This window comes from Benincasa hispida, chromosome 8, assembly GCF_027475165.1.
Source record: "Benincasa hispida cultivar pf3 chromosome 8, pf3_genome.v1.1, whole genome shotgun sequence".
Lineage (NCBI taxonomy): Eukaryota > Viridiplantae > Streptophyta > Magnoliopsida > Cucurbitales > Cucurbitaceae > Benincasa > Benincasa hispida.
In genome coordinates, this window is record NC_143485.1 from 44,452,592 (window position 1) to 44,471,087 (window position 18,496).

Sequence of the window (18,496 nt, forward strand, 5' to 3'; positions counted from 1 at the left end):
TGTATAAATGGTACATTCAAGGCAAATTTTTTTACTAGAGTTTCCCAAGAAAAAGCATAAATAGGTTGTGATACCAAATCTTTACTCCTTTGTTGCACCTGCAAAATAAGAAAACTCAATAGTTGAATAAATGAGATAATCTTCTTTTTAAAACTGTGAGTAATTAACTAAAACTTATTAAAACTGCGAGACAAACATTCTTTTAGTGTATTTAATTAGCATAATGCACATGTTCTCAAGCCAATCAATCGTTTAGTTTCTGCATCTATTGCTTAACTCCAGCGGCCCATCGTGTAGCTCAATCGTTTAGTAAATGATCTCGTCCACAGGCTATCGTTTAGCTATCGCGCTCATCGTTTACCTCTATTGTTTAGCACTGGCGCCTTATCGTCTAATGCATTCACCTATCGCTTAATGTCATCACCTATCGCTTAGCATTCCGCCTATTGTGTCGCGCGTCTGCTCGTCGTCTAGCGCTCATGCCCATCGCGTAGCACCATCATGTAGTCTATCGCTTAGCGCTCACGCATTTACTATACGATCGTCCAACGCCCGCCTACATGATCGTCCAGCGCCCGTGCATATCTACACGATCGTCTAGCGCATCGCTTAGCTTCGCGCATCTGCTATACGATTGTCTACCTCATCGTTTAGCTCCCTGCATTGCTACACAATCATCCAGTGTCCGCCTATACGATCGCCTACCTCATTGTATAGCGCTACCCATTTGCTACACGATCGTCTACCTAGCGCCTTGCGCTCAACATTTCACTTTCACTACTCTTGCTCACGCATACCCAATGCAGAAGCAACTTTTGGCAACGCCTATTGCCAATACTTCAACAAATGTATCATATACAACAAAACCATTAATCAAATCGAATTTCAAAGGCCATGGACACATAAAAAGTAGGCCCAAATCTAGGAGCAGAGAGACATATTGAAGTGAAACCGTAGCTGGCTTTCATTGAGACATTTACACAAACAGTTGAGAAGCGTAACATAAGAACAAAAATTGTTGTGAGTTTAAAAGAGGAAAGAGAAGAAGAGCATACTGATCTGAACGAACGACGAACTACGAACTTCAATTCAGATTTAGACTTCAGATCAAACGACGAACGACGGCACACAAATCAGTACGTCTACCCATCGTCTAACGCAGCACGGCTATCGTCTAGTGCTCATGCCCATCACTAGCGCCATTATGTAGTCTATCGCTTCGCGCCCGCGCATCTGCTATACGATCATCTAGCGCCCGCCTACACGAACGATGATCGTCCAACGCCCGCCTACATGATCGACGATCGTCTAGCACTGAGAAAAACGTTGAGAGGCGTAACATTGAGACATTTATACAAACAATTGAGAGGCGTAACATAAGAACAAAAATCGCTGTGAGTTTAAGAAAGGAAAGAGAAGAAGAGTATACTGATCTGGACAAACGACGAACGGCGAACTTTAGATCCGGGCCACTGGGTGCGGCGGCGCGGGTTGCATTACAAACAGACCTGCATGGAAGCCAGATCTACACCACGATAGACCTGCATGAGTTGCACGGCGGCACGGGTTACTCTACCCATTGGCAAGGGTTTGGAAGAGAGAAGTGAGAAAGAAGAGGGTCTAAAGAGGGAAGTGTGAGAATGGGAGGAAAAAGAAAATAGGGGGAGAGTGAAGAGGGGAAAATGAAAAAAAGGGGAGAAAATAGAAAATAGGGGGAGAGTGAAGAGGGAAAAATTAAGCGGGTCTTTAATGTCGGTTTAAAACCGACATTAAAGATCCATTTTTAAAAAAAAAAAAAAAAAACAAAACCAACATTATAAATCTGATTTCACTTTTTTCAACCAATATTAAAGGTCAAAATTCTTGTAGTGAATTACTGAATAGAAAAAGTTTCAAAACAAAAATAGTAATCACAAAAGCATATTATTTGGAGTTCAAAAAAACTACATAAGATATCCAGACATATGAACTAACTCTGCATCTCAAATTCAGACATACGAACTCAGACCAAATAATTCTTTAGAGTCATATTGATTGTTGAGAATGAGAAGAATGCATGCAATTTTCTTTTTTATAGTTGTTGGATATGATGGGAAAGGAAGATGTTTGAAAGCTTTCAAAATTCTTCAACTTTTGATATTCAATAATTAAATGATAAAATTTGCTTCTTCATATTTCAATCTATTAAAATACATTCAATAATTCAAACAAAGTGGAAGATTCGAATTTTTTTTTTCCTGTGCACAACACATACAACATTAAATAATATAACTTATGAAATTATGACCTCATATTTAATAAAGACAATTGCAAATATAGACATTAGAGTCAAAATATTAATAGATATAATATAATGTAAAAGAAATTACAAATATGGTCAAATTTAAATAGTCTATCAACGATAGACCATATTATTGGTAAGAATCTATCAGTGATAAACCATATCACTGGTAGGAGTCCATCCACGATAGTTCTATCGTTGATAGACTTAGGAGTCCATCAATGATAAAAGTCTATCGTCAAATCTATCAACGATAGTTGTCTATATTTGCAATTTTTTAAAAATGATTATACACTTGGTTATTATTCTTAAAAATGTTACCAATTACTATTATCAAGGAGATGAAAAGTTAAATGCAACTTTCACCATGTCGAATACATGTAAACGATAAAATTGTCACCCAATGCAAGACTATTTTTTTTTCAAAAGTATATATATTTAGTTATATATATATATATATATATATACATACATATATATTTAATTTAGAGAAATTATTTCAAATAGAAAAATGGTTATAAGTATTTACCAATGATATTGATAGAAGTGTCTATCAATATCTATTATTGATAGTTCTAAAATTTTACCATATCTTTTAAATATGTTAGTTGATTTTTCTATATTTGAAAGCAACACTTTAATCGGTGGTAAATGGCCATAATCTATTAAATACTTTTTCTTTCTAATTTCATATTCGGGATTATGAAAACCAAGAAATCGGTCGCCTCCTCCGGACGTCGGGCTTGATCGTCATCTTCATAGTAGAAGAGTAAGGAAGCTCATCGTCTATGTACCGGCATATCTTCGGATTTCGCTAAGAATCGAAGTTACTATTTGCTATTACAGACTAGCACACTTTTTTCCAAAGGTTTTCCGTCCCCTTCTTTTGCATTTAGTAAATCAACGCCGGCACGCTGCACAACTTCATGGACACGCTCAAATTCCTCACTCCTAACGGAAATTAAAGAGCTCTATTTTTTGTGCGTTGCAGTTTGAAGCCGACAATGGATGGAGAGGAGTTGACGGAGCAGGAAACTCAATTGTATGACCGCCAAATTAGGGTTTGGGGTGCGGATGCACAGAGGAGGTATTTTCTTAGTCTTCTGTGATTTCTCTTATCTTGATTTTCAAAGTGATTGGTTTTCAATTGCAAGCTTTGAAATGCTTTTGTTCTGAGTTGAAGTTTCGTTGTGGGGTTTCGCTCGTAGGCTGAGCAAAGCTCACGTTCTAGTATGTGGAATGAAGGGGGCTGTTGCTGAGGTAATTTTTAGTTGTTAATTGAGCTGAGTCTTGGTTTGGCCTTCCATTTTGTTTATATTCAAATTAGGATTTGTTGCATTTGATGAGAGGTGCTTGTTCCTCTATCTCTTTCTCTGGGTTGTCAGTTCTGCAAGAATGTCGTTCTTGCTGGGATCGGTAGTTTGACATTGGTGGACAACCGTTTGGTGACGGAAGAAGCCCTTTCTGCCAATTTTCTAATCCCACCTGATGAGAGTGTTTTTGGCGGGAAAACTGTGGCTGAGCTTTGCTGTGATTCTTTGAAAGATTTCAACCCGATGGTACGAGTTTCAGTCGTAAAAGGTATTGCTCCGTTTCCTCTTTCATTAACTTCTTTCTTGTACTCCTAAACAATGTTGTCGTAGTTATAGAAGTCACATGTTGTTGAGCTCGTTCTGTCTGTATTTTTGTTATTGATGGTTGTAACAAATTCAATTCAAGTTCTCTAGTCCTTAATTTATTAACTTCTATATCATTTGAAGTTGTGACCCCCTGATAAAACGAAACTAAAATTTATGTTCTTCTAGGTGAACCATCGAGCTTTGATGAAGAATTTTTGAAGACGTTTGATGTTATAGTTGTCAGCTGTTGCTCCTTGGCTGAAAAAGTAGTAGCCAAGACTTCACCTTCTTTGTTGCCTTTTTTTTATATATTCTCTCCGGGATTTAATTCTCGACATCTTTTTATTTCTGTAATTATTGTAGAAATCAGTCAATGAGAAATGCCGAAAGTTACCCAAGCGCATATCATTTTATACCGTTGACTGTAGAGATTCCTATGGTGAAATATTTGTTGATCTGCAAGACTATAAATATGCAAAGGTGACCAGTCAAAATATACTATTCTATCTTTAATTTAGATATCTGCTTATATGTGTTTGATTTCTTCTATACTTGTATAATTGTACTGCATTTTGTTGTCCCTAAGACTGTCAGCCGGAGGCATTTGTTTATGGTATGGGGTATTGAATTTTTCCTGGGCTTCGTTCATCTCAGTATTTCCTTTTGATCACTTGTTCTGTGAAGTTGGCGCTTACATTTCTTCCTTCTGGCATAAATTCATGGATAATGCTCATATCACTTTGTTCTGACATTTTCTTGACAGAAAAAACTCGAGGACACTGTGGAATGCCAATTATCATATCCAAGCTTTGAGGTATCATTTTTCTCTCTTGTTAAATATTAAACACCGAGTTTTTTTTTTCCTTTTCCTTTTCCTTTTTTTTATAGAAAAAAAAGCTTCAGAATATATAGTCTTCTGAATCCTGATTTTCCTATGATGCACTGACACGCAATCTTACATAAGTGGAATTGGTTTTTTCTTTCACTCTTTCATTGTTTTCTACCCTTTAACTTGCTATCCTTCATATTCATCTGCCAAAAAGGACGAAGAAACTGATGCAAGTATTCTTAGCCTCTTCCATTTGAGTTCTTGAGTCCATTTGTGTGCTCACGCTTGCAGTCTGTGGCAAGAAATCTCTTTAGGCATTTCTGAAATGCAGTCTTCATTTGATCATTTGGTGTTTTGAATGTCAAGATTTGTGGAGGTGGAGGCAAACATGAAGTTGGAGGGAGCTCATTCCGATATATATTATTTAAGAGAGGAGAGGGGGTATTTAAATGACTGATGATGTTCATATACATGTTACTCATTTGTACTCTTTGTTTAAGTTCTTTTTGTGGTGGGCTTTTTCTTCTTGGTATTGTTTGATTACTCTTTCGTTTGTCTTGATGAGCTGTTTATTTTTTTAATTATTATTATTGTGTGTATAAAAGATACATTGTACTCATTTTCTTCATGACATGCATTTGTAATCTATTTATTGCAGGAAGCAATTTCAGTACGCTGGAAAGCACATCCCAGAAAAGTTTCAAAGCTATTTTATGCATTAAGAGGTGCCATACTTTTGTGAACAAATAGACAGTGAATTAATTTTTTTTTTTTTCATAGACCTAGATCGGGGAATGGACTTGGGAATTCAAAGAATGTTATGGTTCTTTAGAGTATGTAGAACTTGCATATGTTCTATCAAGTCTGCTAAGATCCTTTGTCATTCTGGTTTAGAATCAAGGACAGTGATCTTCGTCTCTATACCGGCGTTGAATTCCAATCATCTTTATCCTGTCGAACTGTTTTTTCCTCATGTATTATGCCCCGACTATAGCAACAGCGGTTTTCTCATGGGTGCAGTGATAGAACGGTTTGAAGAGGCTGAGGGAAGAAATCCAGGAGAGACTTCAATATCCGATCTTCCTGGGGTCTTGAAGTTGAAAAAGGATCTCTGTGAGTCACAGGTTGTGAGTAATAGGAATATGCTTTTTTTCTGTGTCTTGTTATTTCAAGTAGCATTCGTTCTTACTTTATCAGTAACAATCATTACAGTCGCTGAATGAAGCTCACATTCCCAATGTCCTCCTAGAGAGATTGGTGACTAATCCAACGGAATTCCCTCCTGTTTGTGCTATTATTGGAGGAATTCTAGGGCAGGTGTGTATCTAAGGAACTGTTTGAAATGACTTTAAACGTTTAATCATACTAGTTACTTATATCAGCTGTTCCGTCTTTAGGAAGTAATTAAAGCTATTTCTGGGAAGGGGGATCCCCTTAAGAATTTCTTCTACTTCGACGCTGTTGATGGAAAGGGTATCATAGAGGACATATCTAGCCAGCCCTAACAAGGGATGCTTATCGATCTCGTTTTAAAGCACTTCATAGGAGATTCTGGTCGCGGTTGGTGAAAATTTTTAACCTTTCGAACTAACTTCTATAGATTTTGAATTGGATGGAATTGTAATATTTGTGGATTTTTAGTTATTGTACTTCTTTTTAACTTTAACAGCCTTTTTGTAAAATCGAAGTTATGCATTTAAGGACTGCGTTGCATTAGCCTTTACTTGCTCTGATTATTTGAATTATACTATAAATTATAAGGGATTTGCTCATAATGATGGTGCTTCGTTAATTTGCATCTCTGAAACGAAATTCTATTCGCAATGGACTTAAATACTCAGGCCCAAAATGGAAGCCCAGCGTAGCTTGTGTTTAACCTATCTGTTTTGGACTTCTACGACAACTTCACGCGCACCATTTTTGGGTAATTTTTTTTTTAATAATCAAGTATATAATAATATTTTTTAAAAAATTTAAATACAAAATCTATCCGTGATAGATTATATTGTTGATAAACTTCTATTAGTGATTCTCTATGTTAATCACTGATAGAATATGAGAGTTGAATCTAAATTTTGTTATATTTGCAATTTGTATAGTGCTATATTCGTTAATACTTTATGTTTGATTATTATATTTGTCACTACTTATTTGATGTTTTCTACATATCGATGTTAAAATTATTCTCTGCCCTTTTAATAAATTTTAAATTTTGTCCATCAAGGTATTTTTTTTAATGAAAATTGCTTAAATAATAATACTCAACTCTAAGAAATAGCTCACATTTGGATGTATAGATTAGTAACGCATGTAAATGGTATGCATAACGGGTCCTTAATTAAATATATTTACATTTTTTGAGTTGGAAAAATGATATGTCAATTCTTATGTAGTTTATCACTTTGATTACTGTGGTTAGTGTAATTGTTATTTTATTTTTATTTTTATTTTTATTTTTTACAATCCTTTGTTATGCAATATTAAGAATTCTTTTAGAACAATTGGGGTAGAAGGATTCCAACCATGGACCTCGTAATTTTTAAGATATTCGGATGCTAATTGAACTATATTCAATTTGGTCCACATTAAGAATTTAGAGTTTCTGTTTAGATGGTGTTAAATGAAATGTTTATATTTAATAGTTCTCTCTTTAAGATTATATATATATATATATATTGATTTAGTTGGTTAGATATTAAAAAAAAAAATTGGCCATATTTTACTTATCCATTACCTCATGTATTGTCCATGTGTCTCAAGATTACACACTGTTAGTGTCCATGTAGTCCATCTCCTACTTGTCAAATTGCTTATAAATAGTGGTATTTGATGGATTTTAAGAGACACATATTGGTGATTAATCCAAAAGATGGGAGAAAATGGTGAAATCCATTCTTTGTTATTTTATTTACTTTTTGTTATTTATTTATTTTATATATTTATATATTATATTATATTTATTTTATTATATTATATTTTACCCATATCTGTGTTCTCATTATGCGTCATTGTGCTCCTCAAATTCATAACATGTTATCAATACAAGCTCCTATCATTTTCCTCACTAAAGGTAGGTTCTAAGGGTATGTCAGTTTTTTCCTCTTCATTATAATTAATAAATTTACGTTATATTGCATATTTAATATCTATTAAATTTATAATATAAATACAATATTTTATGATAGGGTTGTCATGACAAATCTCACAAATTAGAATTTTTCACCCTTGTTATTAACGACAGTAATTATTTTTTCATGGGTACTTGATGCCGAAATCCACCCAGATCTATGAATGTTGGAGAGACTATTAAAGAAGGAAATACGACATCCAATCAGGACAAAGGAAAAGCTATGTTTTTCCTTTGTCATCATCTCCACGAGGGATTGAAAATGGAGTATTTTACAATAAATGATTCCCGTATCTTGTGGAATATTTTGAAAGAGATGTATGATCATAAAAAAACAGTTATTCTTCCTAAAGCTAATTATGAGTAGATGCACTTAAGGTTACAAGATTTCAAATCAGTAAGTGGTTACAACTTCGCTTTATTTAAAATCAGTTTGAAACTATTGTTATGTGGAGAGAAAATTACTAATGTTAATATGTTAGAGAAAACATTTTCTGCATTTCATGTTTTGAATATGTTTATGCAGCAACAATATCGAAAGAAAGGTTTTCAACAATATTCTGAACTAATTTCATGTCTTCTCGTGGATGAACAAAATAACGAGTTATTAATGAATAATCATGAATCTTGATCAACCGAGACAACATCATTCCCTGAAGTAAATGTTGTGAATTTTTAATAATAATCGTGGTTGAGGTCATAACCGTGGTAGAGGAAAAAATAATAATTATTTTCTTGGTGGTCATTCTAATCATTCAAATTTCAAAAGAACCACACACAAATGATAATCACAAAGGAAAAGCTCTACAAGATAAGAGTTCAGAAAGTGTTAAAAATAAATGCTTTCGATGTGGAAGGACTGGACATTGGTCATGTATCTGTCATACATCAAAACACTCAGTTGATCTTTATCAAACATCCTTGAAGGAAAAGGAGAAAAATGTGGAAGCAAATTTTGCATACCAAGATAACGATATATTTGACCCATCCTATATGACAAGTTTGGATGTGGTGGATTTCTTTGAATCTTCTGAAGAGAAAATCGGCAGAATGATGCAACATCAAGTGTTTTCTTTGAATTTGAAAATATCTAGACTTAATGTTGTTTTTTTTTTTTTATTCATCTCCATGTTTTTCTCCTCTTAGTAGATGTTACCTTTGTGTATTCCAAATGTTGTTTTTCGTATTGTAATTATTTTCTTTTAATGAAGAAACTTGGATCATTTTTATATGTTGGGAGACTAAAAAAATGAGTGAAGAATATCTTTGTCTGGCAGACAGTACAACTACACATACAATACTAACAAGTGAAAATATTTTTTCAAACTGACAATACTGGAAGCAAAAGTCAATACAATATCCAATTCTGCAAACCAAATTGAAGGGTTCGTAAAAGAAAATATTATTTTGCCTACAGGAACAAAATTTACAATTGACAATGTATTGTTCTCTAGTCAATCAAAGAGAAATCTACTTAGTTTTAAAGTATATGTTGCAAAGGTTATCATATTGAGATTGATAGAAAGAATAATATGAAGTATCTTTATATCATATCTACCGTCTCATAAGAAAAACATATACTGAAAGAGTTGCCTGCTTTATTTTCTTGATTATATTATACTCATATACGAGTAATTGAAACATATGCAACAATAGACCTGAAATTCATAAATCCAGACATATTTACAATTTGACATGATATATTAGGCAATCCAGGGTCTATAATGATGAGAAGAATTATTGAGAATTCAAATAGACATCCATTGAAGAGCCATAAGATTCTTCAATATCTAATGAATTATCATGTGGCGTTCGCTCTTATGGAAAATTAATAACTAAACCATCACCAGCCAAATTGGAATTAATCCAATCCCCTGCATTTTCAAAACAAAATCATGGTGAATATGTGAACATATTAACCCATTAAGTGGACCATTTAAATATTTTATGGTATTAATAGACTCATCCAATAGATGGTCATACGTGTGCTTATTATCAAGTCAAAATCTTGCATTTGCAAGATTATTTGCTCAAAACATTAAGCTAAGAGCACAATTTCCTGATTATACAATTAAGACTATTCGTCTTGATAACACTGGTGAATTTACATCCCAAGCTTTTGATGATTATCATATGTCAATTGGGATAAGTATTGAATATCTTGTAGCTTATATTCATACACACAGTGGTTTAGTAGAATCATTCATAAAGCATTCGCAGTTAATTGCTACATCATTGCTTATGAGACTAAGCTTCCTACATCTGTATGAGGACATGGTATTTTGCATGCAGCGTCACTTGTACGCATTAGGCTAGTAACTTATCATAAGTACTCGTCATTACAATTAGCTTATGGCCATAAGTCAAATATTTCCCATCTGAGAATTTTTTGATATGCAATATATGTTCCAATTGCTCCACCACAACGTACTAAGATGGGTCCTCAAAGAATGTTAAGAATATATGTTGGATATGATTCCCCATCAATTATTAAATATCTTGAACCCCTGACGGGTGATGTATTTACTGCAAGATTTGTTAATCGTCATTTTAAGAAGACAAAATTTTCAACATTAGGGGGAGGAATTAAGAAGTTGGAAAAAGAAATTACATGGAATGCATCGTTATTGTCTCATTTAGATCCCTGTACAGATCAATGTGAACATGAAGTTTAAAAGATTATTCAATTGCAAAATATAGAAAATCAGTTACCAGATGCATTTATAGATGCAAAGAAAATAATTAAATCACATATACCAGCATGTTCCATCGAAAATTGATATCCCAATACAACAAATTGTCACTAATGAGTCTAGAACATGCCAGAAGCGTGGTAGACCAGTGGGTTCCAAAAATAAAAATCCTTGAAAAAACTAATAATCGAAAAGATTTGGTTGAGGATGTAAATACCCATGAAGAAATTCATGACATGACTAATGAGGAAGGTGGAATACGTGAAGATAATAATGAGATTTCAATAAATTATGTCATGACAGGAAATAGATGGAACCAAACTCATGTAGTTATTGCCAATATTTTTGTGTATAGTGTTGCTCTTGATATTATATCTGAAAATGAGGATTCTAAATCAAAATCTGTTGAAGAATGTTGACATAGAAAAAATTGGCTTCAATGGAAAGAAACAATTGTGGCAGAATTAAACTCACCTTCAAAAAGTCAGGATTTTGGACTAGTTGTCCGAACACCAGAAGGTGTCAAAACTATGGGATACAAATGGGTATTTGTGAGGAAAAGAAATGAAGATAATGAGGTCACAAGATTTAAAACAAGACTAGTTGCACAAGGTTTTTCACAAAAACCTAGTATTGATTATGAGGAGACATACTCTCCAAGGGTGGATGCAATTACACTAAGATATTTAATTGATCTAACTGTGTATGTGATGGAACAAACACATGCGCAACAGGAGAAAAACGGATCTAAAGTACTCTAATTAGGTTAATTTAAAAAATAAGCATGCAATTAAAAGAAGAATAAAGACAAAGTAGAAATGCAACCTTTGTAGTCTTTAGTCTTCTCCAAATCAGCTCTAATCTCCTCACGAACGGTTCGTAGACCACCACGAGAGACTTTTCGACTATTCTCCAGCCTTAGAACGGGATGGTGGGATCCGGTGAGTGACTAATTTGGAGAGAGAAAAGCTAAGTATTTGAGAGGAAACATTTATGAGATTATCACATAATTCTCATAAATTTCCACTTTGGCCAAGAGTTCTAAACAATCATAAACTCTTCCTTTTAAAGACCATTACATGCAAAACATGCAACTTTGAGTTTGATGAGAATTTCACATTAAAAAATCCATTAACTCAAAGTGGGATTTAGTGAGGCAAGTGTCTTCAAATGAAGACAACACTTACCAATGTAAAAGTTGACATTTCTCACTCACAATTTATTGGATCTTTCCACTAACTTGGTTGATGGTTAAAGTATGACTATCAAAGTCCAAAGTCAACAAATTTGATTTTTTTATTTTCAAAGTCAAAAGTCAACAATTTTACTTTCATTGCATTTTTTACTTAGTCAACAATTTGACTTTTAAAGCAATTTTGACCAATTCCATTTAATTTTAAAATTAATTTTAAAATTAAATTAATATTAAATAATTAATTTCATAATTTAATTCATTTAATTTAATATTAAATCAAACAATATTCCCAATGAATATGAATCCCTATTCATAATCTTGATATTTTAAATATCTTCTATTTTCTCTCTCTTTATGTTTAATTCACAATTAAACATTAGATTAAATATATTGAATATATTTACCGCTTTGCTCTAAAAGTCAAATTTGAACACTTCAAATTTGTGCGTCTCATTGTTCTAAGGTTTAGTTTGATATGAGCTAGTAGGGGGACCTCGTGAATATATAGATCATGGGTTCCAATGATCCGCGATTAATTGGCTAAACTCTTTAACCTAATTAACCACCATTCATTAACTACCAGATCACTCCACTAAAGCTCAGTAATTGCACTCCTTTCACTGTAGATATATTATGTCCACTCGATATAACCATGATTAGTTAGTTAACTCTTCACAGGTTGTTCGTAATAAAGGCTGAGTCAAAAGTTGTTTTACCCCCCAGATTACATCTTACTCTTTAAGCCCCATTGATTCTCTAATGAAGAATTGATTTGTGATCCAATCACTAAATCGAGTCCCTCTTGGGCCAATAAGAGGGTGAGACCCCTTGTTCAATACCTGGAGTCAACACTTAAGTGAATAACCTCTCTACTATCCCTAAAAGTGGGTAGGAGTGAATTTCGTCTTGCACCCTATGTCGCCAGCTATCTACCCGATCTTACCTCTGAAATAGGAGGCTTATTGAGCAGGCGTTGTTGAGCCAACCCTCACCCATACAAATCTAAGGATAATCCTAAATAAAGACGAGATCATAGTTAGCTCAGGATTAAGGTCAAGTTACCTAGGTCATCGCTTTAAAATAGTCGGTCTTAAACAACAAATGACATTATAAAGTAAGAGTGACTTAATTCTTGGTTCGATCTTATGTAAACTCATTGCATAGAACACTCTCGTTTCTCATGTTAATATACGAATGAATTACGATCACTTCGTTTATAGCACTTTACAACAAACTGTAACAACTACAGAGTGTGCCGCATTCGAGAGTGTTACCAAAATAAGGTACCTAACCTTATTCGTATTCTATAGATCATTTTGGCTTATTTACTGAACTTGATCCACTCTTATGTCTCCACATAAAGTTCATGCATTCAAATAATAGCCATGAGTCTTTAATTTAATGGATTTAGTCTTTACAATAGCAATTCACATATTCAACAATAGTTTTATTGAATAAACATCAATAACATCTTTATTGATAATAGAATATGTTTAACATTATAAACTGCGAGTTTTAGGAAATAAAACCCAGCAGTATGCAAGTCTGGATGTGCATCTTATGGACGTAGTCTCAACATATATATATGGATCTCTTGATAATGATATTTATATGAGAATTCCAGAAGAATTTAAGGTACCTGAAACATATAAATCAAATTTTCGGGAATTGTATTCAATAAAGTTATAGAGATTACTATATGGATTGGAACAATTAGGATGAATGTGGTACAATCATCTGAATGGATATTTGTTGAAAGAAGAATATCAAAACAATCCAATATGTCCATGTATTTTTATAAATAAATCACAGTCGGGATTTGCTATTATAACTGTATATGTTGATTATTTAAATATAATTGGAACTCCTGAAGAGCTTTCGAAGACAATAGAATATCTTAAGAAAGAATTTGAGATGAAAGATCTCTAAAAAATAAAATTTTGCCTTCGTTTGCAAATTAAGCATTTAGCGTATGGGATTTTTGTTCATCAGTCAACTTATACAGGAAATGTTTGAAGAGATTTTATATGGATAAAACACATCCATTAAACATTCTAATGGAAGTTTGTTCACTAGAAGTGAAGAAATATATATTTCGACCTCGAGATGATAATAAAGAACTTCTTGGTCCTGAAGTACCATATCTTAGTGCAATTGGTGCACTTATGATCTTACTAATAATACAAGACCATATATTATTGCGTTTTATGTTATAAAAACTCGTGGTTTGTAAACAATAAACTTATTATGAAATTCAATAAAATTGTAATTGAATATATGAATTGCTTATTTTGTTTTAGAAATAAATCCAATAAATTAAAAGATCCATGACTATTACATGAGTACTTGAGCTTTATGTGGAGACATACGAGTGGATCATGTTCGAGTAAATAGTCAAAATGATCTATAGTATACAAATAAGATTGGGTGCCTTATTCTGGTAACACTATCAGATGTGGCCCACTCTGTAATTGTTACAAGGAATTGTAAAGTGCTACAAACGAAGTGATCCTGATTCGATCATGTGATACATGAAGAGTGGGGGTGTCCTATGCAATGAGTATGCACAAAATCAGATTAAGAAATAAGTCACTCTTATTTTATAACGTTGTTTACTGTTTAAGATTGACTATTTCAAAATGATGGTCTAGGTAATTTAACCTTAATCTTGAGCTAACTATGAACTCCTGTTTATTTGGGACTATCCTTAGATTTGCATAGGTGAGGGTTGGCTCAACGGCACCGGCTCAATAAGTCTCTCATTTCAGGGGTAAGACCGGGTAGATAGTTGGGGACATAGGGTGTAAGATGGAATTACCTCCTACCCACTTTCAGGGATAGCAAAGAGGTTGTTTTCTTAAGTACTGACTCCGGGTCTTGAACAAGGGGCCCCACCCTCTCAGGCCCTAGAGGGACTCGGTTTGATGATCGAATCACAATCTAATTATTCATTAGAGGACCAGTGAAACTTAAGGAACAAGAGGTAGGGGTAAAATAGTAATTTGATCCATTCATTATTACGAACAACCTGTGAAGGATTAACTTACTAATTATGGTTATATCAAGAGGACACAATATATCTACAGTGAGGGGAGTACAACTACTGGGCTTTAGTGGAGTGACATTAATTTGGTGTAAAGAGTTTAGCCAATTAATCTCAGATCGTTGGAGCCTATGATCTGTAGGTTCATTAGATCCCCTACTAGACCACAAACGAAATAAGCCTTAGAATAGAGTGATAACTTGATTTGAAACGTTTAAATTTGAATTAAGGGAATTAGTAATTATATATGATATAATTACATGTTTAATTTTAGAACTAAACGGAAATTGGAGAATCGATTAATATATAAATATGATTTAAATTTTAATTTCATAAATAGGAATTCATGGTAATGGAATTAATTTAATGTTTGATATTAAATTAATAGAATTAATTAAATTATTTAGTTAATTATTAATTACTAATTTTATTAGAAAAATTTATTATTGAGTTAATTTTTGTAAAATTAATAAAATTTTAATTTTAATTAAAGAATTAAAATTGAAAAAAAAATTATTTTGAAAATAAATTTCAAAATCAAAACAAAAATTGAAAATTGAGAAAATGCCAATGTGGGATTTTCCCACTTTCAAGCAAGAAGGTCGGTCATCTTCTTACACATAATTCCACCACCAAATTCAAGGAGGAGCTGCAATAACTTCATGTAATCAGCTTGCATGAAAGTCATGCAATAAATCATCCAGTTTTTTAGTGGAAAATCCCATGTAAAACTCTGAATTTTGTTGAAGATTCAAGGTGGAAGAAGGGTTCTTCTTGTGTGATAAACCAGTGAGGTTCTTCTTGTGTGATGAACCAGTGCCTCTTCTCCTCTCAATTTCCAAATTCATGCTTGTTTTGAGTCTCACAACTTAATCTAAAGCTCCTAGAGGATAGTTAAGAAGCTTTAGTGGTGGTCCACAACAAGAATTGGAGAAGATTGCAGTTAAATTTCGAGTTTGAAAAAGATCTTCAAAGGTATGTAATGAAACCCTCTTCATAGTTGATGAACATGTTTAGTTTGTAGCCAAAATTAAAGAATTAGAATGCTTAATGATCCTATTTTCTTCTGCTGTGTATTTTTTTTAAACTAACAATGTTGCATTTTCAGTAAATTTATTAGCAAGATATAGCTCTTCTCCAACAAAAAGACATTGGATCAGAATTAAGCTTATACTCCGTTATCTTCGAGGAACGATCGACATAGGTTTGTTTTATTCAAATAAATCAAATTTTGATCTTGTTGGTTATGCAGATTTAGGATATTTATTTAATCCACTCAAAACTAGGTCTCAAACATGTTATCTATTTACATGTGGAGGAACTGGTATATCATGACGATCGGTGCATTACAAGAATTTTGGGCTTTAATGTCAGTTGAAAAAAGTGAAATCGGATGTATAATGTTGGTTTTTTTTTTTAAAAAAAAAAAAAAAAAGCAGACCTTTAATGTCGGTTTTAAACCGACATTAAAGAACCGCTTAATTTTTCCCTCTTTACTCTCCCCCTATTTTCTATTTTTCCTCCACTCTTTTCATTTTTCCCTCTTCATTCTCCCCCTAATTTCTATTTCCCCCCCATTATTTTCATTTTTCCCTCTTCACTCTCCCCCTATTTTCTTTTTCCTCTCATTCTCACACTTCCCTCTTCAGACCCTCTTCTTTCTCACTTCTCTCTTCCAAACCCTTGCCATTCGTCTGTCGATCGTGCGTGAAGAGTCTGTCGTGGTGTAGATCTGAAGTCGCACTTAGTCGTTCGTGGTGTAGATCTTCTCATTCACCAGTTGTCGGCCGCACCCAGTCGCCCGGATTTGAAGTCCAGACTGAAGTCGCCCGGATCCTTGTGACGCCGTTCATCGTTCGATCTGAAGTCCAGATCTGAAGTTCATCATTCGTCGTTCGTCCAGATCAATATGCTCTTATTCTTATTCTCTTTCCTCTCTTAAACTCACAACAATTTTTGTTCTTATGATGCCTCTCAACTATTTGTGTAAATGTCTCAATGAAAGCCAGTTGCAGTTTCACTTCAATATGTCTCTCTGCTCCTAGATTTGGACCTTTTTATGTGTCTATGGCCTTTGAAATTCGATTTGATTAATGGTTTTGTTGTATATGATACATTTGTTGAAGTATTGGCAAGAGGCATTACCAAGAGTTGCTCTTGCGTTGAGTATGCGTGAGCAAGAGCAGTGAAAGTGAAATGTTGAGCGCAAGGCGCTGGGTAGACGATCGTGTAGCAATGCAGGGAGCTAAACGATGAGGTAGACGATTGTATAGCAAATGCACAAAGCTAAACGATGCGCTAGACGGTCGTGTAGATATGCACGAGTGCTGGACGATTGTGTAGGCGGGTGCTGGATGATCGTATAACAGATGCGCGGGCGCTGAACGACCATGTAGGCGGGTGCTAGACGATCGTCGATCGTGTAGGAGGGCGCTGGACGATCGTCAATCGTGTAGGCGGGCGCTAGACGATCGTATAGCAAATGCGCGGGCGTTGGACGATCGTGTAGGCGGGCGTTGGACGATCGTGTAGGTGAGCATTAGACGATCGTGTAGGCGAGCATTGGACGATTGTTGATCGTGTAGACAGGCGTTGGACGATTGTATAACAGATGCGTGGGCGCTGGACGATCGTGTAGGCGGGCACTGGACAATTGAGCTATGGAGCTAAGCGATAGATGCAGGAACTAAACGATTGATTGGCTTGAGAACATGTGCATTATACTAATTAAATACACTAAAAGAATGTTTGACTCACAGTTTTAATAAGTTTTAGTTGATGACTCATAGTTTTAAAAAGAAGATTATCTCATTTATTCAACTATTGAGTTTTCTTGTTTTGCAAGTGCAACAATGGAGTAAAGATTTGGTATCGCAACCTCTTTATGATTTTTCTTGGGGAACTCTAGTAAAGAATTTTACCTTGAATGTACCATTTATACACATTCCCAATAAACACGGTTAGTTGGATATAAATTCTGATCACATTTTCACTTTCAATCCTTTATTTTAAACCTTTTTTGTTTGTAATCCTTTGAACAACAGTGGTCAGACAAAGATGCCTGTAACCAAACACTGCTGAAGTTGGGGGGGCCTTTTCAAGAAGAATTATGAAGGGATCCATACTTACCAATTGGAGAGGGACAGTAAACTCATAATGTTTGTAAAATCATAATGCTTGTATTACTTGTAATTTGTGGTTTCAAGGGCTGAATTATTGTACGGCCTTTTAAATTATAATTTTATAGCAGAATTTATAGATTAAATGTAATAAATTTGCAATCCATGCATAAATAATATGTCATAGCCACAGTGTTCGATGATGATGTGTCATGTAATACTTTTTGACCAAAAAAATGGATTCGGCAATGGAATTTAAAAAAACAGACAATAATTGATAAAACGGACAAATTATGGGTTTTAATGTCGGTTGCAAATTTTATTAAACGGCTTTAATGTCGGTTGCAACCGACATTAAAGACAATGTTATTAAAGCCCTTTAATGTCAGTTTAAAACCGACATTAAAGACAACCAACATTAAAGGGCTTTAATAACACTATCTTTAATGTTGGTTTTCAACCAACATAAAGGCCGAAATTCTTCTAGTGGTGAAACAGTCACTTCCTCAAATCATGCTGAAATTCTTGCAATTCACGAGGCTAGTTGAGAATGTGTATCACTAAAATCAATGACTCAGTACCTTTATGGA

At 34.1% G+C, this 18,496-nt stretch overlaps 1 protein-coding gene across 4 annotated transcripts; it reads left to right on the forward strand.

The window, feature by feature from the left end:
• Nucleotides 1–2,906: 2,906 nt before the first annotated feature.
• Nucleotides 2,907–6,504, forward strand: LOC120082546 (SUMO-activating enzyme subunit 1B-1-like). 4 transcript variants are annotated; one of them, XM_039037763.2, is made up of 11 exons: nucleotides 2,907–3,149; nucleotides 3,273–3,368; nucleotides 3,490–3,541; nucleotides 3,667–3,862; nucleotides 4,087–4,166; nucleotides 4,264–4,380; nucleotides 4,664–4,714; nucleotides 5,388–5,454; nucleotides 5,750–5,853; nucleotides 5,942–6,046; nucleotides 6,127–6,504. In XM_039037763.2, the coding sequence occupies exons 2-11, from the start codon at nucleotides 3,286–3,288 to the stop codon at nucleotides 6,232–6,234; spliced, it is 963 nt and encodes a 320-aa protein (XP_038893691.1). In that variant the 5' UTR covers nucleotides 2,907–3,149; nucleotides 3,273–3,285; the 3' UTR covers nucleotides 6,235–6,504. The 4 variants fall into 4 exon arrangements, with proteins under 4 accessions (XP_038893691.1, XP_038893688.1, XP_090172126.1 ...); XM_039037760.2 differs by having other exon boundaries at nucleotides 2,910–3,149; nucleotides 5,624–5,853; XM_090316000.1 differs by having other exon boundaries at nucleotides 2,978–3,149; nucleotides 3,465–3,541; nucleotides 5,624–5,853.
• Nucleotides 6,505–18,496: the final 11,992 nt, after the last annotated feature.